Below are 26,149 nucleotides of genomic sequence, written 5' to 3'. Positions count from 1 at the left end.
GTGATATAATCCACATTTGATTTTCTTCCAGTGTCTCAAAAAAGCTGTGAGGCTTGACAGCAAAAATCATCTTTATTGGAATGCACTTGGTGTAGTTGCTTCCTGTAGTGGTAAGTCTTCAGCGAAACCCCTAGCTCCATAATATCCTAAATTAGAAGGCAACTTGACTAATGGTGTTTATGAAAATCAGTTAGATCTAGCTCTCCTTTTTTTCCCCCCCCAGCTATTGGGAATTATGCTCTTGCTCAACATTCGTTCATCAAATCTGTTCAAGCTGAGCAAATCGTAAGTGCTGTAGGCAGCTGCCATCTGTTTCAAGTGGGCATTAAAAACTTTTTTCCCCAGATGCAGTGTTATTTTTGAATATAGTAATAATACATTGATTTTAACTTTATTTGTTCTGTGTAGAATGTTGTTGCCTGGACCAACTTGGGGGTTTTGTATCTGGCAACTGGAAACATTGAGGTAACTTTCTTTCCCATCCTCAGATATAGTTTCCCTTTCCATTTTATTTTTTTTAAGGGAGTGTATGGGGGTGGGGGTGTGGGCAAACAGTGAAGAACGTCCCTCTCAGATTCAAGAAACGTAATTCCTTTGAATGAAATAAAATTGGCATGTGTACCTTACTTGGGGCACAAAAATTAATTAAATATTTGTTCCGGAGGGGATAAGTGAACTTCTGAATTGGTGAGGTTGCTTTCCAAGCAACTGGATGGAATGAAAAGTATTTGGAAGGACTGAGAAGTAGCTAATCAAATGAGCGCACAGCAGGTTTGACCAAGAACTCTTTTAATTGTAAGTCACAAACTGAACTTTGAGTTTGAGTTTCCTATAGGTAGTTACTTTCAGCTCATCAGCATGTCATATGATTTACTGTAATTCTGTGTAACCTTCAGAGGTTCTCTGGAGAAAAGTTAGACTACATCTTAAGTGAAGTCCAGAGTTCTCATGCAGCTGAAACTACATCCTCTCCTATTTGCTGGTCAGAATTACAGAAATTATTTAATTGGAAATGTGATGCTCACAATTATTTTTAATAAAAATGACTTGTTACTGCAGACTGCTTACTGCTAAGATTACTAATGCTTAGACTTTGTTCACCTTATGCTACATTGAGGGAGGAACTCTAAACATAAGCAATCCATATGGAAAAGATAATTTGTGGGTGGTAATCAGTTTTACCATTTTGAAAATGTGTTTGTTTAACTGTTTGCATGAAGGAAAAGCAAATTTCCAAAACTGGATCCTCCAAGAGTCAGATTTTAAAATAGTAATTGTTCTAAGACGTAATCTAGCTGCTGAACTATTTCAAGAAGGAAATATATTTGGAAGGGAGGGGGAATTTGATCTTGTAAAGATTTTTTTTTTTTAATAAGACTAAATTGGTTTATTTCTGTGGGCAATGCATTGTTCTCCATGGCACAGTAGATGTTTTTAGTAGTGACCTGATTTTGTCTATGAAATCTCTTCCAATACTACTGCATGCCAACACCTGTGTATACTCAAAAGTGCTATGTTACCGGGCCAGACGGTACAATAGCACTATTGTCCTTGGTTCTACAGCAAGCTCATGAAGCCTTCAAGGTAGCCCAGTCTCTGGAGCCTTCTTACTTACTGTGTTGGATTGGGCAGGTAAGATGACAAAAAATCATAATACCAAACCCAGTTGTTAGTCAAACAGAGGACTTGGACTCCATCCTAATAATTGGCACTTAAGCAAGTTCCTGAAAATTAAATGTTTTAAGTAAAGGGAGCTTCTGCTTCTCCTGATTGTGGATGGGACCCTTTGTTTGCATAGTGGTAATACAATGGAAGGTACATTCATCAGATATCTTTATATAATGTTTTCCTGGCTGATGTTGTGAGTTCTGTAAGAAACTAGCAATTAAAAAAACAATCACTGTTTGTGCTCTGAGGCTTTTTATTGAGCATTGTCAACAAAGCACTGTCTTCATAAGGTGCTAGTTATTTCAGCTTCAGCTGTAGCCCTAGCTTGTTACATAGCGCTGCTTAACTGTCTTCTCAGCCTCTCCCCTTCTAATGCCACTGTTAGAAATAGTAAGTCTCTAAGGTACCTGGGACAAAACTAGCTTTTACTCCTTGGGAGGTGCCTTCCTCCCTCTACCACTGAGGGTTGGATGTGCACCCACTGGTATCTAGGCCATCCATGAATACTAGAAATACTTGTGACTCATGCTTTTATGATAGCTATACGTGCACTTCATAATCCCATGCTGCTGACCTGCTAATAATATCTAATTGAAACCGGATTCTAGGGAAGAACTAGCATCATCACATGGCAAAATTTACCTCCTGTCAGATGTTGTTAGAAGTTGTGCTAACATGCACAAAGTCTTTGTCCTGAAGAATGTGAAGTAGCAGCAGAAGACTTTAAGTTTCAAGTGCTGATATGGTGGAAACTGCTTGTGAACCCTTTATTTGTGTTAGTTTTATTCCTAAAACCAATGTTTCTTGGAGAGTATGAGGAAAATAAAGTGTCTTCATGTTAAATACTTAAGACGTGCCTGACGTAATGTGTGCTGAGTTTCTTGTCAATGTCATAATTTTTAAAGTACCTGACCACAGCAACTCTTGCTTCTCTGTAGGCTCTTATTGCAGAGACAGTAGGCAGCTATGATACTATGGATCTCTTCAGGCACACCACTGAACTCAGTATGCATGTAAGTATAACAGTTTTATTGTCCTGAAGTTTCTGCATATCTAATCTCTCTGCCTAGGTGATGCAATTTTTAAAAAATTAGGTACGTCTTGAATGATGAAACAGTTATGGTCATGTTCCAGATGAGATTGTCTGACTCTGTGTTGTTGTTCCTGGCCTGTGCTGGCACTGAATAGCAGGCAGTTATTTTATTAAAAGCTTTAGTCCAAATGGTCCAAGAAATCAGCTCCATAAGTCATGAAAAAACATTCTTGATGTTCCACAGAATTGGACAGAGATCAAAAGCATAAATTATACCTATTCCAGGAGAGAGCAAGGATATTGCCAGTACCCTGAGTTCTAAGAAAGTGGAGGACTTTACATTCTCTTACACCTTTTTTCGTCTTGTCATCCCTCCAGTGGTGCAGCAAGTGATATGTTAATGTAAGAATTCTCTTTGCCCAAATGACAAGTTAAAACTGTGTGTGGAGTAATTCAGTTTGGTGTTTTCTTCTCCTGCTTAACACTGACGCAGATTTTTAGCCAAGACTCTGCCCTTAAACCACAGAATTGTTATTATAATCTTTAATTATTTCACTGTTGCTTGAGCAGGTTTAATGACTCCTATTTTGGGGTTTTTTTGTTTGTTTCTTGAGACTGAGGGAGCAAAAGGCTATGCCCACTGGGTATGTTCAACGCTGCAGGATAAAAGCAACAGAAACACTGAACTATATCTGTACAACATTGTTCAAATGAATGCTATTCCAGCAGCCCAGGTGGTCTTGAGCAAATATACAGGTAGGTAATTTAAATGCCTCACTAACCTGTCAAGCCTAAGAGATGCATTCAGAATGAATGGCTACACCTGTACTAGTTTGGGCAAAGAGTGATCTGGCTGGGTTGGGGAGAGGCTTTTGAACTGTAAAGTAAGTAATCAAAACAGGGTAAGTGAGCCGCTGATTTTTATTATCGGGCAAAGGTGAAATACATATGAGTTCTGTCTTTCTACTGATTCCAGCAGATTGTTTCAAAGACTGATCAAAATATGGACCAGAGCCTTGTCACACTTGCCATCAGGTGTTTGCTATCGGACTTCCTTTGGGTGCGTCTGTATGCATAGGTGCAGATAGACGCTAGCTCCTCTTCCCCTGTGCCCTGATGTTTGTCAGAAGCCTGCTCCTGGGCGCTGTGTAACTTCATAGCCTCAAGCATATGATTGTGTTAACCTTCAGTAGGAGATGGACCATGTTCTTGGGCATGGTTCCAAGCCGCTGTGGTCTCCCTGTTCGGGTGGGCTTGTGTGTGTCTAGACCAGAAGGTCAATAGAGCAAATGTGGATTTTCTTTAACCTGCGTTTATTACAGTAAATAAATCCTTTGAGTAACATGTTCCTGATTTTTCAGAGCTACAAAATAAGATGCAAGCACTTAAAATGAGATAAACGTGAGACACTATTTCTTTGTCTGTGAAATCCCTGTTCTTAAACAGACTGCGGGAGGGGCCTATGGGATCCTTTCTAGTCCGGGAAAACCGGTTGGAAGTCTGAGGTCAGATGACAGCTGACAAACCTGTGCCTTAGCTACTAATAAGCATTTTGAAGTTGTAGTATTAAAGTAAACCATAAGATTCCTCTAGTATTTTTACTAGAGTCAATAGAAGCTGAATAGTTTCCTATTTCATTACTAAAAAACCAAACCACTGGAGGCTGAAAAACTTAAAATATACCGAGTGCATTAATGCTATGTCGTAAGATTTTTAAACATTTTTGAGCTAACCTGATGTCATGTTGTTGGTCTTAGTATCTCTTCTTTGTTTGGCTGCAGCCTGTCAAAATGATTCCAGTGAGCAACTGACAGAACCACTTGGCAAAGTGTTTTGTATATATGTATACACTGTAGCATCGATGTAGCAATGTTTTTGTAATGCTTTTTCACAGCTCTTTCTGATCATGTTCTCCTATATTGTCAATTCTGATTTTCTAGAAAGAAATCCAGATGATGCGTCTGCTTTCACAATGCTTGGTTATTTGAATGAGTATCTGCATCTAAAAAGGCAGGCAACAGATGCCTATGAGAGGTAAGCCATACACCCTGAAAAGTCTCCTAATAGAAGCTCCTTGACCTCTTTTTCTATGTACCAGCTGAAAAATTAAGGGTTTTTCATTTCCTTTGGTAAACCTTGCTTTCTCAAATCAACAGTGTGTTTCAACTAAGTGTACTGTAAGGGGAGGTGTGGGGATGTTCTTATATCAAATTTGGAAATGCATAACACAGAACTGGAGAAGGCATTCCAAGGCTTGAGTGTCTTACCAGGACATTTACCTAATTCACTGTATGGGATTTAAGTGAAATTTTGGTTAGCTCCGTTTTAGTTTTGGTCTCTACACCATTCTAATTAGTGGAGGTGGTTGGGCTTTGTTTTGGTTTTTTTCTTCTCTCTTCTTTACAAATGGTGTGGGGAGGTGGCGAAGGAAACCATGTTTGGTGAAGACGTTTGCTGATGCATTAAAACTGTAAAATAAGCTCTGTTTGTTACATGTACATTACAATTACAAAGATTAATTAGCATAGAAAAGCTTCTGCATAAAACAATTGTCCATTCTGCTCTGACAACTATTGTCAAATTATGCATGTTATAGTCAGATGGTAATTATTCTTAATTGTGGTTATTTTCAGGGCAGCTTCATTGCTGAAAAACTCTGAGGATACTGAGAAATATAATACAGCAATGCAAAACTATGGCAGGTCACTGTGGTAAGTGTTTGTTGACATGTTTTCCCAGTCCCTCACTTCAGCTTTGGATGTACTGAATGCAGTGGTGCAAAACATGGGTAAGGTAAAAGTGGTTGCTAAAAATAATATATTAAACATCATTCTTAATTGTAGATAAGTTTGACTGAACTTTGTATGTGCTCCAGAAATGGGTATTTAAAAAAAAAAAAAATCAGATTGCAAGGAATTGTTGTATGTCTTCACAGTTTACAACATATCAGTGATTCCCTTATCCTTAGCTTGATACTTAAGTGCCTTAACATAGTCTACACAATGTAGCTGTTGTATGGTCTCCAGAATAAGTCGATTTTTTTATGATCTCCACACTTGAGACAGACAGTAGGCTTAGTCTGAATAAAATAGCTGCTTCAGGGTTTATTCGCAATCCTTTCTACCTGCCCTTTGAATTTGTATTGACTTGTACAACCTGAAGCATGTGGGGTTGGGGTGTTGTGTACATGTATGTGATCTTTCTGCTGATGACCCTCTCTGCTGCAATCCTACTCACAATTCTAAGTTCCCTTCACAATTCCTTTCTGGTTCTGAGGGAACTCAGGACACAAGTCTTAACAGATTAAGACTTTCAAACTTATCTTTGGTATGAGATAGCTCAAGCTCTGCTAATTAGATTTTTGTTGGCTCTCTAGGGCTATATTCTTAAGTTTCTGTACATGACACTGGAACTTCTAGGCTGTCATAATGTGATAATTCATTCTTTAACTTCAGGGAAGATTTTAGAAGCAACTCTTCAGTTTCCTGAAGTCTCAGGTCCAAGCTGTATGTGTGGTGATTCCTGTGTGCCATTTACACAAGAGCGAAGCTCCAGTAACTACTAACTAGTTCTAATAAACACAACCCTGTATAACTTCTTCCATGGTGGTCTTAGAACAAGAATGCTGTATCTCTTGTCTTCATGTGCACTTGCCTGCTTTGCTTCTTTCATGTTTTTCCTTTGCTATTTTCTCCCACTCCGTTGTGTTGACCATTAAGTGATATCCTTACATATAGCTGTCATGCAGATGGGGAGAACTTTTTCCTGTCAGTTATTCTCCAACAGATATTTGGGGAGTGTAACTGCTTATAACAGACAGAGGGTGGGGAGTATTGCACATTCTTGTCCTAATCTTGCTCTTTTCCAGATGTCTGCTTACAACTGATGTGGAAAAGAGGATACTGGTCTGAATCATAGCAGCTTTTGCTACATCCTTCATACCAGTGACTATTTTTGTTTTTACAGTGCCCTTGGTCAGTGTGATAAGGCCATTGAGGTTTACACATCAACACCCCTGACTGAGTTTGATGGCATTGTGGGGATAGCGTTAGCCTACTTCAAGAAAGGACTCTTACAAGAAAGTATCAAAGGTGAACATCTGCCTAATTCAAAGCATTATTAAATCAAAGCATCCCATTATGGATGGGACACTTGTCTTGAGATTAATCTTATCAAAATTTGTTTGTCTAACCAACCTAGCTGTAGTTCAGTTTCACTCTTTCAGTCCTAATGCATAAGTACCAATTCCACAACTACTTTAATCATTCGGCTGTTCAGCAGGATGCTAGAACTATTAAAATGTACAAAGGGAAGCTACATTTCTTAAAGTGTTTAATGCTTGTCCATTAAGCTCTTGTGCTCCTAGCTTCCCTTGTTCTCAAATGAAATGGCTTTCCTGGAAAAATCAGTTCTGGGTAGGAGACTAATGTGTTGTTCAAAGCACTTTAGCTTTAATGCTAAATGTAAGTGCTGTATTGTCATGTTCTGCACTGCTAAGATGTGAGACTTCACAAAAAGGTATACGGAATTGTCAGTGTAGAAGTGTAAGGACTCGCAAAGGAGCAGCCAGCTCAGCTTTTTAAATAACTCTTAGTTTTTAATTGGAGTGATGTGTGCCCATCTGAAGTACTGTTTCATAAATAAACTATCACAGGGGAGTATTTAAACTGTGTTCTTTAAGGCATTTTCTGGATATCCCAATATTGCTTTTCAGTTCTATTTCCACTTGCTACATACTAAACAACTCCCAGGCTCTAAACAGCCCTGTATATTTGGCATTTCTCAACATACAGTTACTTCCAAAGTCTTAGTTCAACTTTTTTTGTCTTCTTCCTGTGATTTGAGGTATGAAAATATAGAGAATCTGAAACAAAAGTGCCCCTGTGTGTGTGTTCTAATATCATGCCTTTCTAGAGGCTTTATAAACGTATTTGTCCTCCTGCTTCAATTCTGTGTCTTGAATTTTTACCAGCTTATGAAAAAGCCTTGTCTGTTGCTGAGTCTGAACAAGATAAAGCACATATCCTGACTGCCTTGGCAATAATAGAGTATAAACAGAACAAAGTGGATGCTGCAAAGACACTGCTATTTAAATGGTGAGTGGAGGGAATAATAATCAATATATGATGTTTTGTTGTACTTCTGAATCCTCAGATTTACTTTTTGGGGGATCTCAGGTGGATATTTTCTTCTTGTGTTGCAGATTAAAAGTGGGAGTGGATGCAGTGTTCTATTAAGCTTATTCATGTGATATATCTGTTTTGTTTTATGGCCTGTGTCTTCTTCCATATTCTTAAAGCAGTATGGAATGGAAGGGTTAGTGGGCTGGGCAGTTTGCATGTCTAATATCCTTGAATGGTAGTTTTAATAGGTTTCTCTTTTAAGATAATATTAATCTGTAGTTGTCCTAAGCACTAGGCAATATTTTTGCTATTTAGCTGTAAGAAATCTAAATGACTAATGAAAACAATTTCAGTTTAAATAGTCAGAAATCTCCGGAACAATTGTGTTGCAAGTGTCATAGACAAGGACAATCTTGTATCTTCCCCATGAAAAGAAACAGATCTGTATCAGTTGTTCACTTAAGTCATGAATCTCTCTCTCTCTCTCTCTTCCCCCCCCCCCCCGAGCTGTGGAGGCTAAAAGCTTGTGAATCTTTGTTAGTCTCCTGGTAGCTGTGGATTAAGAGCTAACATCTCAGCCTTTCAGGATTAAGTCTCTGTCAGTAGAGAACTCCAGTAGTGGCTGTACAGCCTCTGTCTTGCCAGTAGACTCCTGAAGTTACTGAAATCATGAAAGTCCATGACCTAGTACACTCTAAATCCTGAGTAACTGATGATTAACTAGCTAGGGACCTGATATTTCCTACATCCTGTTAATCACTGCACACTTCTTATTTTTGACATAAACATCAACAATGAGAATTTTCTACGTGACATTAGTTGTTTGTGTTTAAAGAAAAACAAAGTAGTAAATGATTTAGGAAAGTAATACTGCAGTGAGTATGTCTAGACCTGAATTGAAAGCACAGTGGTGCAAAGGTATACAGTAGATTTTAGTAATAAGAAAAAAAAAATGGTGCATTCTAGTCCAATAGACAGATGTCTTTATTGACTGGAATTTATGCTAGATGACTTAAAGGGCCTGAGTAGGACCTTGAACGAGAAGCTGCCTTTCTTCTTTTCTCATGGCCAGCTTGGCACAGAGATTTTTAGCAGTGAGTATGTCTTTATAGCTAATATGATAGAATCCCACTTCTTACTTGTTTAAGAGCAGCACCTTTGCACCAGATAACATAGTGCTGGCTGTTCAAGTTTATGTTTAACAGCTCTTGGAAATTTCTCTTGCTAGGGACTGAATACAAACCATAGAATTGGAAGTTTACATTCTTGACTTTTTTTGAAGGCAAAAATCATTAAAAGCTTGATTAGGAACCTATAGTCACCTGATAAGTGAAAGTAAGCAGCACTTCATTTTGTAGTTATGTTTAGGACGTTACAGTGAAGTAAGTCCAAATTACTGTTGCCATGCACTGTTTTGTTGTTTGCCTCCATTCAGTTTGTATTGCAATTTACTGAATTGCCTTTATGGTAAGAACACCTTCAACTGGGACGTCAGCTAAGGTCTTAGATTTTGGTTATTTGTACTGAGCTCACTGTTTTCACCGGAGCTGAAGATCAGGGGATAAACTTGAGTTAAGAGTTCCCACCTATACTAGAAAAATTTGCTGAAAAAAATCAGTAACTGTATCTAGTAGGTCTCCAACAAAGCTTGGAATGCTATTGATGGGAGATTAAACTGCCTCTCATAATGAAATGAATGGAACAGTGCAACTGATAGTGGTACTAATAGATGGTGGAAAGCATGCTCAAACTACCTTACATTGGAACAAATCTTGATGTAAACAAGGCATAATCTCAGAACTTCCCTGTTCTCAGAAAGAGCAGTTCTATGCAGCAGGCTCATTTCTGGCTTTTTTCTTTCCTGGATTTCTGTTGCAAAGCTGTAAATAGGCACACTACAACTCAGGTTTGATAGTAGTTAGGAGTACAAACATCTTCAAGAAAAGAAAACAGTTGTCGGTGTTACACTTTGTCTCTTACCATTCATTTAATGGCTGCTGCTGAAGGACAATTAATGTGTTAGAGTCTTGCCAAGTGGTTACACATTAAAAGTTTGAGTGCTGAAACAGCACATAACCACTGCTGTTTTCCATATCCTGAGATCTCAAGGATACTGATCTAGCTTGATCCACGATGCCACAGTGAGAGGCTGTTATCTCTGTATACCATACAAGATACATAGGAGCAAGAGGACTCAGAAGTAACAAGTACTGTAATGTTAACAGTAAGTTTAATTTATGCTCCAAAATAGCGTCTCCTTCCTTCTCTCTGATTCAACAGCTCATTAAAGGAACCTAGTACAGAAAGTCTGAAGGCCTTGTGCACACTAGGACTGGTAAAGCAGGATGCTACACTTGCAACAGCAGCCCTAAAAGAATTACTGAAGCATGAAAAAGGGGACGATAGGATTTATGAGAGGTGCCTTATTGCATCTGCTGTTTATGCATTGCAAGGTAGAAATGTGGAGGTCCAGAGAGAAGTCTCCAAAGCAATACACAGGTATGTATTTTGTCTTTCTTTAGATTGCTTTGTAAATATGTTGCTTTGATTACATTGAATAGTAAGCAAACTTCTGTTCACTTGCAGCATTCTTCTAAAAAAAAAAAAAAATATTGTTTTTCAAACGTGAAGTCCTCATCTAAGGTTGTAGCATCAGTTGACAAGCTTGCTTTCTGATTTATGGGATCAAAGAGCAGAAGTTTCATGGCTTGTTTGGGGTTTTCTTGTTTTGTTTTGGTGGCTTCTTTGGTAGCTAGATCAGTTCACTGTCCTATAAAAGCATTTTTTATCATATGTAGCAGAACCTTCAGCCTAGAAAAGTCTCTAGGGCTTTTATTTAATATTTAACAGCCTCTGAAGGTGTTCATTCTGTTAGCTAAATGTCTGTGTTTAAATGTGTTTTGATTAGCCTTAGCAATATAGAAAGGGGGAATTTTAATCAGTGCCTTTAAGAAAGCCACACCTTGTAGCCTCTCCAGGTGTTTTCAGAAACTATTCTTCATGCAAATTGTTTTCCTCCAACTGCAATTAAAATATGTTGTTCTTGAGACTATGACGACAAGACCTGTAGTCCTAGAGTTTATTTATTTTCTTCCCATGAATATTGATATGCGTATGGTACATTTTATTTCTTTAGCCAGCAATATAACTTCAATATTGTGGTGTTTGTTTTAAATTACTACCCATGTCTATTTTCAACCACACTGGGTTGTTTTCATAATAGAAAAAGATCCATTTGGGATTTATAGCAACTGCCTACTGAGTCATGGGAGACCGTGTTCATATCTAAACCAGAAAGTCTAATATTGTTGTTCTTTTCCCAGTAACCCTGATAATCCTGCCCTCTGGTCTCTTCTGTCTCGACTAGTTCCACTGTATGCATCACAAAAGTCAAAAGTAAGTGTATTGCTGTAATACACATGTGCTGTCTACATCCTGAGTGGTCTGTGTTGTTTCTTAACTAAAAAAACCCCCACCCTTCAGTACATGGACATTCACTAGTTAGTATGAAAACTTAAGGCGTTACATACACAAGCACATATGGAGCAATGCACAGGTACATACTGAAATTACATATCCAATTATATTTGCATCTTTCATGGGTTAGCAATTCTTTATCTTCTTGAAATAAACTTACAGGAAAAATCTACTGGAATTATTCCAACAAGAAAAGGCTGTACTATGTATATTTTTTTTGTTTAGTTTTATACATATGTATGTGTGTATATAAATATATATTAAGATTTATGTATGTTGAATTTTGTTAATCTAGTCAATTTCACTTTTCGCATTAGCCAGTATTTCCTTGCCCCTTTTATGCTTATTATTAGCTCCTCTCCAAAAAAAACCTCTTTGTCTTAATTTATGTCAATTATGTAAACAGAAATAGCACCTGAAAACAAACCCCTTTCTATATGGGGCTAAAATTAGAAACACAAAATATGGACAAGCTCTAATCCTGAATGTCTCTTCCTAATTTTTCATAAAGAAATCATGCTGTAGGCAAGCAAAAGATCTCATTGTGCAAACTCTGTATTTCTGATTAACAAAGATAAAAAGATCTTGGCAATACATTTTGTATAAAATGTCTTAATCGGTCATATAACCAAATAATTTTTTTTTTTTTTTTAAATCTTACAGGGGGGAGCTGTAGCAGGAAACGTCGCACGTGTACTTGATGTAAACCATGGAAAGGTTTGGCTTTCTTAAAATGCCAACTTTATAATTCCATAAGCAATCCTGAAATTAATTCCATCTGATCACTTGTAGTGTTAAGTCACTTTTATGTTCTGTTTTATAGGAAGTCCTGCTCAATATTGCAGTTAATCAGTTGGCAGCAGGATGTCATGTGTTAGAAGATGAGAAAAATGATCCTCTGAAAAATATTCAGAAGGCTATCCACCTCTGTCCAGGTTATTCTTGTTCTCAAACACAGTAGTTATTTTTTTACCCATCAGTAACAAAATTATTGTGCTAACAAAAAAATCTACTTTTCTTGGCTAGTTCTGTTGTTTTGCGTTGTCAGTGTATGTTTTGGGGAGAATGCTTAGAGCTGAAATTTTAACTGTCATTTGAAGTTTAGACATGGGGAATTAGACTAGACAAGACGAAAAAAATCGCTGAGTTTTAAGGCTTGTTCTGAAAGCATGGGCAATTTGTTAATCCCTCAGCAGGAGAAGAGATAAGTATTATTTTGTATATTAGACAAAAAAGAAAAACCCATGTTCCCTCAGAGTCAGTATGCTACACCAAGCAGAAGAGATTTATTCATCTAGCTTGAGAATTTGGATTGGAAATGTTCTGTTACAATACGCTGGTTATGAACTACAGGCAACTGTTCACCTATTACTAAATGGTGATCTTCATTAAATGTATGAAACACAAATCTAGTGGGGTTTTCAAGTGCTAATTTGCACCTGATAGGGAAATACCAAAACTTGTTTCTTCTGCAGTAATTTTGCTCTGGTGCATTAGTGTGGCTGCAAGTTAAAAATTTCAATTACTTTCCTACAGGTACACACAAGACTGTGACTGCTATTCAAAAGCAGTATACTTTACATTTTACTTTGTTAGATCTTTAAGCTTTCTTTTGTTTTGCTGGCAAAATTCATTATCTTTGGGATGAAAATTTACATGGGTGAAATCTTTAACTGAGCTCTGTCCAGTTCAGGACAGAGACCACTCTTCCAGTCATAGTTGCTTTTCACAGGGCTAAGTCAGGGTAAAACTGGCACTGGAATTAGCTGACACTAGAAGTAGGCACCCATCACCGTAACTTGCATGCTAGTGGTCAGGCAAGACTCAGTCTGTATGACTAAAAGCTGTGGATGGCATCTTGGGATTTTTGCTGCCACTGTTACGCAGCGCTAAGTGATAGTCAAGTTTAATCTGTGTAGTCAGAAGAAAACTGGCAGCTTCAGGTTAGCACACCAGTGGCTATGTGAAAAATATATTAGTTGGCTTTAGAAATGGCATCTTTGTCTTAGAATTTGAAGAATCTTAGTAGTTAGAGGCAAATAGTTATCAGCTGCCTTGGGCTGAGCTGATGTAAGGGTCTGATTGACTTGCCTTGTTCTTGCTATCTCCTATTTAGTGTGTGGTTCCATTGATGGCTATGTTTTTATGCTTAATCTGGTAAAGACCATTCCAAATGAACTACCAGCATATTTAGAATGGGCACGAGTTGCCTTTAACTGTTCTTTTCTAGATAATCCTGCTGCCTGGGCAGTGCTAATGGCAGCCTGTCATGCTGAAAACACCGTGGTCTGTCTAAACAACACTCAGCCGAAGCGAACAGATCTAGAGATGACACTTGTATCTACAGTTTCAGCCAAAAGTAAGCTCTACAAGTTTTCTAGTTTAAAGAAATAAAATAAAATTTAAATGCTCTGAGCTTGCAGTAATACTCTTCTGAATTTCAGAAACTTCCAAGTAAGCTGAGAATTGCTTAGTAGTGGTTTGAGCTGTAACTGTATTTTATCACATAAAAATGCTAAATCCTAATGCACAGCTAGGGTTAATTACTTAATTGCAGCTTGCTTTCCCCTCCAAAGCCTCAAATGCTTTTTTAAAATAGTACTTCTGAACTCTGATGCCTAAATGGATGGATGGATGTATTACAGCACAGGAACACTGCTTACAAGGAAAGACTAAAGTACTCTTGAGTTCTGTAACTTTTCCTGTAGAGGGATAACCTCAGCTTCAGTCTTGCTCAATGTCCATAGTGTTTTGAAAACTGGCATTAAAATTCCATGTTTGGTTCATTGTTCTCAAACCGTTAACTTAAACGGTGTATTCTTTTTTCGCCTCTTCTTGCTTTTCATTTTACTGTCTCTTAATGTTCCTCCTAATGAAGGAAGCCATGTCAGGTTAATACTCCTAAAAGTTCTCCCTTACCAGATCTAGAGCATGTGACATGGTATGGCACTGCAGCGTAAACAGTAATCTGGTTAAGTGTTTTATCTGTTTTTGCAGCTGGAGAAAATAACCTTCCGCATAATTATATCCGGACTCTTGAAGACTGGTGTCTATGTCAAGCTATTACCAGTCTAGAGGAGACTGGTAAACTCTCAGAAGCTGAAGCTCTTTGTACCAAGGTATGATGGCATCATACTGGCAGATTGTAGTAGAATTGTATAGAAATCATGATTTATGTGCATTTTACAAAAAGGTAGTATTTGATTTAGCAACTGTCTATCCCATCAGAGCTACAAGATGCAATAATTGTTAGCATTTTCCCCCCTCTCCAAGATACTTACTCTATTTGCAACACCAAAACCGTGTTAATAGTTGAAACAAGCAGTGTATGACATGACAAAGCTAAGTCTGCCCTTCCTGCCTTTTTTCATTAGCCTACTATTAAGCAAAACACTACAGAAATTCAAGGCAAGAAGTCCAGGTAGGAGTCTTGCAGGGGACTTCAATATCTTCTGCTCTGTTGTGTTGGTACTCCATTTCCAAGTCACAGTGGATGCTACAAGTTTAATTATTAAAAAGAAAAGTCTTGAGGCAACACAGTTGGGGAAGAGGACTGGGGTGTTAACAAGCCTGAAGTGTGTGCATCTGTACGTGTTTCATGACTTGGCAAAAGATAAGCAAAAAAACAATTGGACTCAGCAGCACACATTCCTGACTTTCATTAAGGAAAATGGCTAATTCCATACAAATGTGCTCCTTGCTTATGGCATTTTTGTATTAATGGGGAAGGGAGTTAAAATAAAAAAACAACACCGAAAAAACAGATTTTGTAAACATGCTGGTTTTCTAGGGGGAAGTACTTCCTTGTCTCTTTCTTTGCTTGGTGAGGAGGTGTTTTCCTTTTCTTGCCAGCATGTCTACTGACCTGTCTTACATTAACAAGGATATATCCTTGTTATCTGGTATCTGGGCATGGGGGAAGGTTATGGTGGGTTTTGCTTGTTTTGTGTTAGTTAAATAGCTTGGGGAAAGAACAATCAGTGCCTGCAATTTGTGAAGAAACAAGAGTTAACACCCTCCGGCACCACAAACTCTCACTGACAGTTTTGGACCCCAGGATTCTCAGAAAGCAACATAGCTGGGAATGATGAGTCAGGCACTGCAGTCGTTCAATTTGAGACAGGCAATGTGATTCCACACTTGCTAATGGGGGAAAACAGCAGCAAATACCAGCAGCTTCTATTGTGTTTCAGAAGGTCTCTGCACGTCCGTGCATTCTTTGCAAAGCAGCAGCTTGTTAAGGACTGACAGACAACATATTTTATTTAAAAAAAAAATAGGTGAAAAGTACAAGTGTTGTTTCTTAGAACAGATCTGATTTGAGTTATAATTCTTGGAAGTATTGTAATTTGAACAGGTAAAGTAACATGTAATGTGACTTGCAGAAGCTTCACATGCTTCACCTTAGAAGGGTAGAGCAACAGATGGCTAGTTTTCTGTCTTTGCTTTTTTGCATGAGTTTGTTCTGAAAAATACTCTATAGGTATCTGCTGTTATTGAAGAAGTGTTTAGTAAAGTGCTTCTGCTCCAGTGAGAATAAAGCACCTTAACTGGGAGAACTGAAAGTGGTTGGAACATACTCAAGGTCACTTTTATCCACAGGACAGGTTTTTGCCTTCCTTAGATCAAAACTTGTAATGATTGTGAAGCCAACGGAGAACTAGAGGTCTGCCATTTACCTATCTGTCTTTCAGAAACCTGTAAGGGTAGGACAGGTACAAAATTTAGGATAGACTTCAAATGTATTTCAAGGACAGAAAAAACATTTTCTATTTTCACGTGTCAATTCCTGGAACACTCCTTTGTGCAGAGTAGGAGGAAAATGCCACGTTGTAAGCTTCCTGAGACTGCTTTCAATGCTGTTTTCTGTAAAGACTGAAACGGAAAAATCAAAGTATCTTCGGATATTTGGAAATGATAATTCTGATATGTTGAGCCTTGTTTTGGTTTTAGGGTTTAAAAAGCTGTCCTGAGCACCCAGCTCTGTTTTTGCTTCTGAGACAAGTTCAGTGTAAGCAGCTATTGCAGTCTCACAAAGAACTTCCTGACACCATCCTGGAGGAGCTTCGCAAGACAGTCATGACCAGTTCAGCTTCGGTTGCAGCCTGGCAAGTAAGTGTGGATTCTCTCCCTGACTTTGGTGTGCTGCTCGTAGCAGAGTATGCACTATAAGTGGGGGAGAGTTTGTTTCCTTGTTTGCTTTTATTTGTCCGCTGACAGCCAGTGACAGAAAAAACAGCTTGTATTCAATTCTTTATAAAGTTGTAATGTTATGTTAACTTTCTTTAATAGTTGAAATAATGACTGTTCATAAGAGCAAGCAGACATGGAAGCAGGAGAATTACAAACTTGAGATAAACTCCTGGCACCTGTGTCGTTAGGGTCCTGTGTCTTGGCATGTGAGCAGAAACCAGTGAAATATTTCATAACCCATAAGAATAGATAGAAGAAAATAGTTTCCTAACATAGTAGTATACAATTCCTTATTCAGGGTCTGAAAACCTGAATAAGTAAGTCTCTCTCTCCATATTCTCCTGGTGTCGGGTGTCACTGTTCTTTTGAGTAAGTTGAGTATACAGGGAAATCACTCCCAGTAACAGTGTTCACTCACTCCCTTCCATGGCATCACGAGAGATCATTTTTAGTTAATTTGAAGGTGCTATAGCTTGCTTCATGTGCTGCTTCTGTGAGACAATCTGAGAAGTCTGTCTCACACATGCCAAGAGATCTTTCTGGTGATGCAGCATACTTATTTATTTATTTCCTAACCGTTGCTGTTAGTTACAGTTACTATCCTCCTTTACCAATGTTAGCAGCTCGTTGTTTAGAAAAATTGCGTGAACTTTTAGATTCCTTTATGTAGTTGCAGGATTTATGATGCTCCCTCTGCCTATGGAACAAATAAAACCTTGTTTGTGATAAGATTTGCTAAAGTTGATTTCAGTCTTAGAAGATCAGTGCAAGGCTGCTGTGGAGATCAGTATCTCACTTGTTATAAGGCTGCAGATCCTCTTCCCTTCTGGAACATGAGAGTATCATTTGTGGAAAGGTGCTTTTTTTGACGCATTTTTCTTTCGCTTGTGAGGCTTCATCTTTCTGAACTGCAGAACTCGGATTGGATTTGCAAAATGTGGGGGCATGCAAGATATGATTGTATCCTCTATTTTAGTAATATATTTTGAAAATGGGATTAGGGCTTATATACATTGTTCAAGCATCCCTTGCACACCCAAGTGGCATCTTGCTTACAAGCAGGGAGAAGAAGTGAACTGAAAGTGTATGTGGTTTGGAGGGAGGTAAGGGTTGTTTTGTTGTTTTTTTTTAACCCAGGCCACAGATAGATACCTCTGAGGAAGATCTTTTCAGTCTTCAATTAAAGAAGATATTTCTCAGGGGTTGGATAGCATTCTGAAAAAGCCTGGCTGCTACATCTGTTCCTAATGGATAGATCTATGCTTTTATGTTTTCTGGCTCTAGACTTCCTAAGAGTCTGATAAATGTTTTGTCTTACTCAGAAGTATCCATCCTGATGCCTTACAGTTTTACTAAGTTAGAGGGGCCATTAACTTTGGTTTTTGCTTAAGTTTTTGGCTTTTATCTAAATGGTTGTTTTGCAGGATTTAGGAGTGCTGCTGAACTACTGTTGGCTGAACTACTGGTGGCTGTTCTACTTTTTGTGCTGTGGCCTACCAGGAAAATAGAGAAAAGCTGGTCTTGGCAGAGCTGCCGTTCTGCCTTTGCATGAGGGTTGTCTTCTCCTTCACATCTTTGGTGCTAGATATCTTCAGCTGCAAAGAACTGCAGCCAAGGAAAGCTTTTTTTCCTGCACATGAATGGATGTTTTACTTTACAAAGCAGTCCTGCAGCTTGATATCAAGGATGCACAGTCTCACTAGTGCTAATAAATACTTTCTAGTGTGCCTCTTCTTAATGATAAATAACTTCTATGCATCAGAAAGGGTTAAGAATTTTGCCCCTTCTAACACCAGGCAGTCTTTAGCTAGCAGAAGTCTAAGGACCTTTGCTTAAAATCAAGGGAATTGTTTTTTAAGAAGAAGTTACTTTGTTTGCTTGGTGATCCAGCAAAGAATATTTCTAAATGTGGCTTATACATCTTGATGCATATCATGTACATGTCAGGGATTTGCAAACTTGTGGCTGTGTCTGCTTCAAAAAAATGTGACGTGACTACAGAATTAAAGAGGGAGGAGTTAGAATCCTTTTCCTTCTTTTCATGGGCAAATCCAGGACCCCTTCTGCTGTCAGAGCAGGCAGCAGCAGCATGAAACTCTGCACAGATCCCAGTGTCTACTTCCTGACCCCCATCTAGCTCCTCCAGCATGACCCTTCTGGGTCAGAAACTGTGTAGCCCAACCCATCATCTGAGCTCAGGCTCACACTGTAATGTCTTTCATGTTCATGGCATTACTCAAATGGGCTGGAAAAACCTTTGTTCCAGAGGAAAATTATCTTTTAACCTCTACAGAACTTTTAGAGACAAATGAGGCACCACACAATGGTCTTCTAGTCTGAAGGATGACTTTCACAAAGCCAGTCACGTTATTTGTTCACCTGTGAGCAATCTCCAGATTAAGACAGCTGTCAAACAGTTGTCCGGGGGTGGTCAAGGGAACTCGGAAATAAGTTACTGTAGTGAGGTGTACTGCCAGCTCTGCAGCAGACTACATTTTCCTGCAGGGTGGTGCGCAGTAAGTTGTTGGAATGAGGGCTGGGTGGGTGGTGGTGTGTTAGCTAATAGTATGCTGTGGTACACTCATAAATTGAACTAAAAGATATTACCTAATGGATGTGTGTTTTGGTTGTTCCATAACCGATTTTGTTGGATGTTTATTTTCAGTGGCTGGCAAAAGTGTATCAGTCTCAAAGAATGATGGTTGGAGCAGAGATGTGTTACAGAAAGAGTCTGCAGTTGGCGTCACAGCAGGGCAGCTGGAACGGGAAGTTATCCAGTCTGCTCAGGCTAGCTATGCTCGCACTGGAAATCTGTATGGTAGGGTAATCAAAATTACATAACTGCATGATTTCACTGGAGTTCTTGGGATGTAGGGCTTCTGCAGTCTTTAAATGAAGTCCCTGTGTAAATGAGTTTGCATTTTATGAATGACAACCAGAGAATAAAATGAGACTGCAAGGGGCAGTGGACTGTTTTTAGAAGGTGTCTTTGTAAGAGAGGTTGCTGTGAAATAATCACATAGAACTGCTGTGTACATAAAGAGCTAACTTGTTCAATAAGACTTATTTCTCTAATAACAGATTCAGTTTGATCATCCAAATTGACGTACCCTTCAAGTCTCTGTTCTCTTGTTCTGACAACTGCCTTAATAAACATTTTTCCTGCACTGGTGCCTGGAGACTTCAGTCAAGTTTCAAGTAACTTTATGCTGTATGGTCATTTCTATATATGGTGCCTTGCCTTGACGTATAAAAACAATCTAAGGAAAGTGTATCTTGTGGTATAAAGAAAATTATTATTCTCCTTGCACCGAGGGGCCAGGTGAACATAGCTCAAATTCTTGGCGAGTGTCTTCTCTTTTAGCATTGTCACTCTAGAAACTTGAAGTGCACTACCAGACTTCTTTAAACCCTAGTGTAAAAGGTAGAATATGCTGTGATCTTGGCTAACACTTTTTCATGTATTTTAACAGATGATCGAGCTAGCAGCCATAATCAAAATCAGGCAAAGGAACCCCATATATCCTGAGTGCTTGTATAAGAAAAGGCAGTCAGTTTTACCGAGGATAAAGCTTCAAAGCTGTTGCTTCTGGTGGGAAAAGAGAATCCCCCTCAGTGTAGACAAGTTTCTTTCTCACAAGCCATATGCTTCAAACGGCTGAATTTGTCAAGTGACAGGATTTTTCCTCCCATGATTCTTCTGGCCATTTTCTAGTGGTCTGCTCCCTGTTTCCTATACCTCCTAAATGTCTCCACAGGTCGCAAGGTACCCTCTAACTTAATTAATACTACTTCTTCAAATGCTGGCCTGAATTGCCTGAGAATATACAAGACTTTGTTTAAAAATGTGATTAGTATGAATTTTATTATCTCATCTCTAGTTTTTGCATGAGAATATACAAGACTTTGTTTAAAAATGTGATTAGTATGAATTTGATTATCTCATTTCTACTTTTTGCATGAGCAGAGCAGCTCATCCACGAATTTCTGTTCAGCCTCTCTAATCTGCACTGGCTTAATGAAATGTGCAAAAGCGTGGTGAAAACCTTGCTGAGATCCAAGAAGGCCCTGTGTTTGAAAATTGCTTGTCTCCCAATTATCTGTCCAAATGAAAATTTGGGCACCCCTTCCAGTACAGTAATTTGAATGCTATCCGGACAAATGGGGATAATAAGATTTTTCTTAAGCCAAAAGATACAGGGATTTGCTCAATAGTTGCTCTATTAGATAATTGCCATCTTGGAGTTGGTTTTTACTTCTGGTAAAAGATTATGTCACTTCTGGGGGTAAATTCTACATTCTGGAATATTCTTGTACCTGGGATGAAGATTTACAAGCTGAAAAGCAAACAAGGATTTGTGGTTAAAATGACCATTGCTAAAACATGTATGGAGAAATTAAAAAGATTCTTTGCCTAAACAAGCAAGTGGAGTGCTGGCAAGACCGGTCCTAGAATATTTAATGTGATTTTTCCAGCATCTTCTAACTACTGTGGGTTTTTGTTGTTGGTTTGTTTTTTTTTTTAAAGAAATCTCTCTATAACCTGCCAAATACTTTTATATAACTCAGAACAGCTTGAATTAAACCTGTTCTTTAAAGAGCTGCAAACAAAAACTGATTTACGCTATACACTACAATAAAGCCCCCTCTTTTTTTTGTCCTCCCCTTTTATCATAGGCTAATGTCTCAAATGAGCACTGGCCATCCTTGGTTCAGGAGGCAACAACTGAAGCTTTGAAACTTTCTTCTTGCCCCCTGGCAGCTCTCCTGCAAGCACTGCTACAGTATAATCGCAAAATGGGAGCAAGGTATGCGTGGTCTGTTAAGTTTAAATGGAACGCACTGTCTAAACGTACAAGCAGTCATTATCCCCAGATCTAACTCCAAGAACTATAAGAAAATTGAAAACAGGAATTAATTCTTGAAGTAGTATGGCAGTTAAAAGGGAGAGGGAGGAAGGAGTTAGTAGTGTGGAGAGCAGGAAGCAGCAGAATCTTCCTCCTTTTCTCAAAAAAACTGTCAATGAACTTCATACCAAGAGAAAAACAGCTGTAAGACAACTTATTTTAATTGCATATTACCTAAGTAAATTAATCAGGAAGACTATATGTTTCTCAAAGGTCTTGTTAAATAGCACAGTGGAAACAGGTATCACTGCCCTATCTGCTGCTGGGATTAATTTTCATCCTAAATTGGGCTCACAGTCAAAGTTTGTGTTCATTCCCAAACAACCAGGTGCTCATTGTGGCTTTTTGAGGAAGGAGAGGAAGATCTGAGGGAGGGGGCTTGGAAGCCTCCTACTTTGTGAGTTTGGTTATTAAGTCTAGTTTGTCTTTTATAGTATTTTTGCTTAAGCTATGGAAAATTGGAATATTCTTGATGGTTTTGTTCAATAATTTCACCTGGTTTTATAGATATTTCTAACAAACTGGCTTACTTTCTCTGTGGACTTTTAAGAAGGTGACAGCAGCTTAATATGATTATGAAGGTTGTCAGTTGTAGCAAAATTGGGCTGAAAACTCATTTAATCAATAAAAATCAGTCTTACTACAATTTTCAGATATTAACTTACATGAACAGTAAGGTATATCACAAGATCTAATTGATCTGCCTAGGTGTTTCAAAATCCTGAAACAATAAATTAATCTTAATTACAAATAGCAAACAAAAAACAGATGTAACCTCTCAACAGCCTGTTAAATCACAATGTACTGGAAAATCACATTGCTTATAAAGGACAGAATTCTTGGAACAAGAGCCAAAGCTGATGGAGCACCACTGAATGAATATGACATCCCTAAACTTAATTGCCAGTTTTTACCAGATTTCTAATGACATGGTGAATTTGAAAATGTGTTGGTTAGGTATAAATGGGCGGTGGTGGAAGGTAGTGTCAGCCAAATAGAATTTTAGACTTTGCGTAGTACTCTTCCAATTTCCTTCTCTTCTGCAATTTCACATCTTGCCTCTGGGTTTGCAGGAATTGCAGTACTTTTTGTGAGTGCCTGGATTAAGTACATTTGTGTACAATGTTAAATTATATTGGGATTATTAAGATTTATTGTGGTACCTGCTTCTCTCAGGTGCACTGTCTTCCAAAAGATTTATTTCATAGCTCTTAAACAGAATACCTGCTGTACTTGTTCAGCACATCACATACTGAAATCAGAGGCTGTGCTGAGTTCACAGACAGCACAATGTTTATCATGTTATCGTAGCAGTCATAAAATCTGCTATGTCAACCTAGTTTGGGTTACTTGCTAGTTAAAGCACTAACTTGAGTGTAATATATTAAGCGTAACAACGGTGGCAGTATTCCTTAGTGTTCTAGATGCACCTACGTAGGAAACAAAGGAACGTACAACTCTGCTCCCTCACTTTATTGAGTGGTATGGAAATAAGGAACTTCCCTTATTACTCCTGATCATTGTTGCTTGCTCTGGGATACTGGTATGTTACGTGCAACCTAGTCAGTTGCATTTCATTTGAATTATGTTTTGATTATGCTTCTAGGGAGACTCGTCGAATGTTGGAAAGAGTGGTATATCAACCGGGGAATCCAGAAACCATAGTGTCAGTAGCACGCTGGTACCTCCTGCAACATCTGTATGCCAAAAATGATTACGAATTAATAGATGTAAGACAGTCTATTTTGTATAGAAATTCAGTCTATTTGCATTGAATATTGTGCTTGCAGCTTGGAAGTGGGGTAGAGGGAGGCTAGGGAGGTGCTGGTTTGCCTGCTCTAGAGGTTGCAATGTTTAAGGATTCTATACCGACAAAACGTACCTCAGTTTAGAAATTGCATCCAGTTTGTTTGAAAGTCTTCCATTCCTCCATGCAATACTAATGAAAAACAAACAGTAAAATCTCTCTCTAATCCAAACTGGTGGGAACTCTACTTGTGACTCTTCAGTAGACATGAGGACCGTTTTATCAGAATTTTACCAGAATGTATTAATGCACCAAAAATGTTAATTCCCTCTAGCCTGGCTGGAACAGTGTGGTATCCTTGACCCAAAAGATCTGAACAGTAGAGTGCTGTACTTCCTGTACTTAAGATTTTTATTATATATGTAATGGTACATTATTTTCAGTACACAGTGAATCGTACCGTAGTTTCTGTTGATAGTACTTGACAAATGTATTTGGTCAAACTCACAAATCCACACAGCTCTTTCATGTCATGCAAAGGGGAGTGGTTCATTTTGGGGTAATTGGAATCACTTTGCTACTCGAACTCTGAATACATTCTGCTAATAATCTCACTGCTGCCACTGGCACGATGAGCTCTTTTGCCCAGATTAACAGCTGTTCCCTGGTGAAACGTTGAATCCGTAACAAAGTACATTCGGAGGTACAACACGTCAAGCAGGCTCAGCATTGACAAAAATCCATACGCAGACACACAGGTTCATAAAAAAGCTAGAATTAATGAGTTCGGATGATCTCATTGCACTTGCTCCTGCAAAGTCGTCTGTACTCTACCAATGAGTACAATAAAAATAATGGCTAGAGTAAAGATTTGCTTGATTCTACTTAATGGTTTTCCTTTTTAATATGTATAATGTGATTGGATTACCAGAGAAGTGCCAGAAGCTTATGAACATCTGTGAACATTAGGCTGTCATGGGAGCTTTTTTAACTAGTAGGAAAGCTGGAAACAGGAGGTGTGGAAAGTAAATCAAGGAAGGGTAAATTTAAATGGGGGAGGCAAAAGGATACCTTGGCAGTTTTGTTTACATAGCTGCAGAGAATGCTCCTATTTGGCAAATTTAGATTTATACAAATGTCTAGCAGGAGGCAAGTGTGCATTGGCAGGGAGATGGGTCTCATCTAGCTCTCCTTGTTCCGTTGCCAGCAGGTAACTTGCTTGTCAAACTTGGTCCCAGCCTCAAGTGACAAATGGTGCCCCTGTAGTGCATTGCAAGTGACTACAGGTTTAGCAAGTCACTAGAGGGTGGGGTTTTTAAGTGCCGGATGTTTTAAGGAAGCTGATGTGTAACGTTGAATATTTCCAATCTGGGTTCATGGGTTCCTTAATGTTTTAGGGAAGCTGCATAGCAGAAATTAAAATGCATTTGAGATTGCCAGTAAAATACTAACAATAAAATTATTAAATTCTCAGTTTTTCATTATTTGTTTTTTCTCTGCAGGTGCTTGTAGAAAATGCCAAAGCTAATGGAGATGTTAGAGCTCTGGAACTAAATGAGATATTGTCAGCAAGTGCCTAGTATGGACTATCTCAAGTGAAAAATCTTCCATTCATGCAACTTAATCAGTCCACCTTCCAGGAGCATATGTAGTTTGGGCTTTTTTATTTTTTTGTCTGGTTTTGTTTTTTTGTTGCATCAATTGCAACTTTGTCTTTAGTTTTACTTTTTCTTAAACAAAAGTAGGTTATTTTCTTGTTGACATGGGTTCAACAGTAGAAATACAATTTATTTGAAAGGAAAACCCTGAATTTTGTTTTTGTTTTCTTCCTCACTGAAGCTTCAGCGCTATTTGCAATGGAGAGTACTTGTCTGTATTTCCCCTTTGGCCACACACAGAAGTACAATATTAACTGCATTGGCAGTGATGCAAGGTTTTCTTGGCACAGAGTCTTACTAGCTAAGTAGCAGCAAACTTCTCTTCCAGATACTGTAAAACATTTGGAGATTTAAAATGCCTGTATTCCACTGATATACTTTGTTTTGCAGTTGAGACCCAAATCCACTTGTGTGGTGTCAGTTTATACTTTTTTAAACTTTTTTTTTTAATCTAATCTTAATTACAGCAGTGTATCCTCTTGACTGCAGGCTTCAGTAAACATTCCCATGAGGAAAAGCTTGTGACCATCAGGGACAGGGTCATATTTATAAATGTGTATAACAGGCTGTATTTATGTCTTGGTAATTCTGCTGCTGACTGCTTAAATGGATGAATCATGACAGTGGATCTTAAGCCGTGATGTTATTTTGCCTTTATGAACATGAAAATAAAAAAAAATAAAGCAAAGTTTCTAACCTGTTAGTGTTACCGTTGGGGATTTTCAAGCTGTTGATAAAAGTCACGATAGCTGTCCATTTCCTGGTTTAAAGTTTCTTAAAATTACTCTGTCCACCAAAGTCTTATGATGGCTTATACGATCCCATATTACAGAGAAGGAAGGGCACTTCCAAGGCGTGCAGTGGGACTGCACTGAACATACACTTGGTTTTGGAACCAGTTGTATTGGGCTTAAAGAAAGCAGGGTGCCGAGCTGGGTGCGTGGGATGCGCGTCTCTGCGACCAGCCGCGCGCAGTGATCTCTGGGAAGCGGGCGAGAGCCACGAGCGTGCCGCTGACATTTTAAAGAGGAAAACTGAGCTCAGTAGGCTGGGGTTTCTACTCTGTGGAGGTGAGTAGAAACCTCTCTGAATGGCAAGAATCCCTCCTTGTCTCCCACACTTTCGTTCTCCCACCCATCTCAATGCAAAATACCTTCCTTAAAAAGATTTTTTCGGTAAATTTGGATCGATTGTGGTTCCCTTCACAGCCTGCTGTCACATCGTCTTGAACTATCAGTAACTGCAAATATTAAAAGGGGAATGTTGCAAAAGCCAGACTCGTGACTCTCAAGACTAGCTGTAACTTTTTTTAGCTTGCTGCTATTAAAAGCCTGGAAAAGTTC

The 26,149-nt window shown here is 38.6% G+C and overlaps 1 protein-coding gene across 5 annotated transcripts in view; it reads left to right on the top strand.

The window, feature by feature from the left end:
* SKIC3 (SKI3 subunit of superkiller complex) overlaps window positions 1-25,846 on the top strand; it is a 49,509-nt gene extending 23,663 nt beyond the window's left edge. For 4 of the 5 annotated variants that reach the window (XM_072860796.1, XM_072860795.1, XM_072860793.1 and 1 more), the window contains 21 exons: window positions 32-110; window positions 224-285; window positions 409-465; window positions 1,564-1,632; window positions 2,607-2,681; window positions 3,316-3,457; window positions 4,642-4,735; window positions 5,335-5,412; window positions 6,668-6,792; window positions 7,674-7,797; window positions 10,105-10,323; window positions 11,148-11,220; window positions 11,965-12,018; window positions 12,125-12,236; window positions 13,532-13,660; window positions 14,299-14,420; window positions 16,255-16,413; window positions 19,160-19,312; window positions 21,172-21,302; window positions 23,008-23,131; window positions 24,651-25,846. In XM_072860796.1, the coding sequence (XP_072716897.1) occupies window positions 32-110; window positions 224-285; window positions 409-465; window positions 1,564-1,632; window positions 2,607-2,681; window positions 3,316-3,457; window positions 4,642-4,735; window positions 5,335-5,412; window positions 6,668-6,792; window positions 7,674-7,797; window positions 10,105-10,323; window positions 11,148-11,220; window positions 11,965-12,018; window positions 12,125-12,236; window positions 13,532-13,660; window positions 14,299-14,420; window positions 16,255-16,413; window positions 19,160-19,312; window positions 21,172-21,302; window positions 23,008-23,131; window positions 24,651-24,728 (2,259 nt within the window). In that variant the 3' untranslated portion in view covers window positions 24,729-25,846. Of the gene's footprint in view, window positions 1-31; window positions 111-223; window positions 286-408; window positions 466-1,563; window positions 1,633-2,606; window positions 2,682-3,315; window positions 3,458-4,641; window positions 4,736-5,334; window positions 5,413-6,667; window positions 6,793-7,673; window positions 7,798-10,104; window positions 10,324-11,147; window positions 11,221-11,964; window positions 12,019-12,124; window positions 12,237-13,531; window positions 13,661-14,298; window positions 14,421-16,254; window positions 16,414-19,159; window positions 19,313-19,967; window positions 20,261-21,171; window positions 21,304-23,007; window positions 23,132-24,650 lie in introns of those variants that run through there. The other variant, XR_012042384.1, reaches the window with a different exon arrangement.
* Window positions 25,847-26,149: the final 303 nt, after the last annotated feature.

The sequence above is a fragment of the Ciconia boyciana genome, chromosome 4, assembly GCF_034638445.1.
Source record: "Ciconia boyciana chromosome 4, ASM3463844v1, whole genome shotgun sequence".
In the NCBI taxonomy this organism is placed as follows: Eukaryota; Metazoa; Chordata; class Aves; order Ciconiiformes; family Ciconiidae; genus Ciconia; species Ciconia boyciana.
This window is presented reverse-complemented; position numbering and strand designations above follow the sequence as displayed.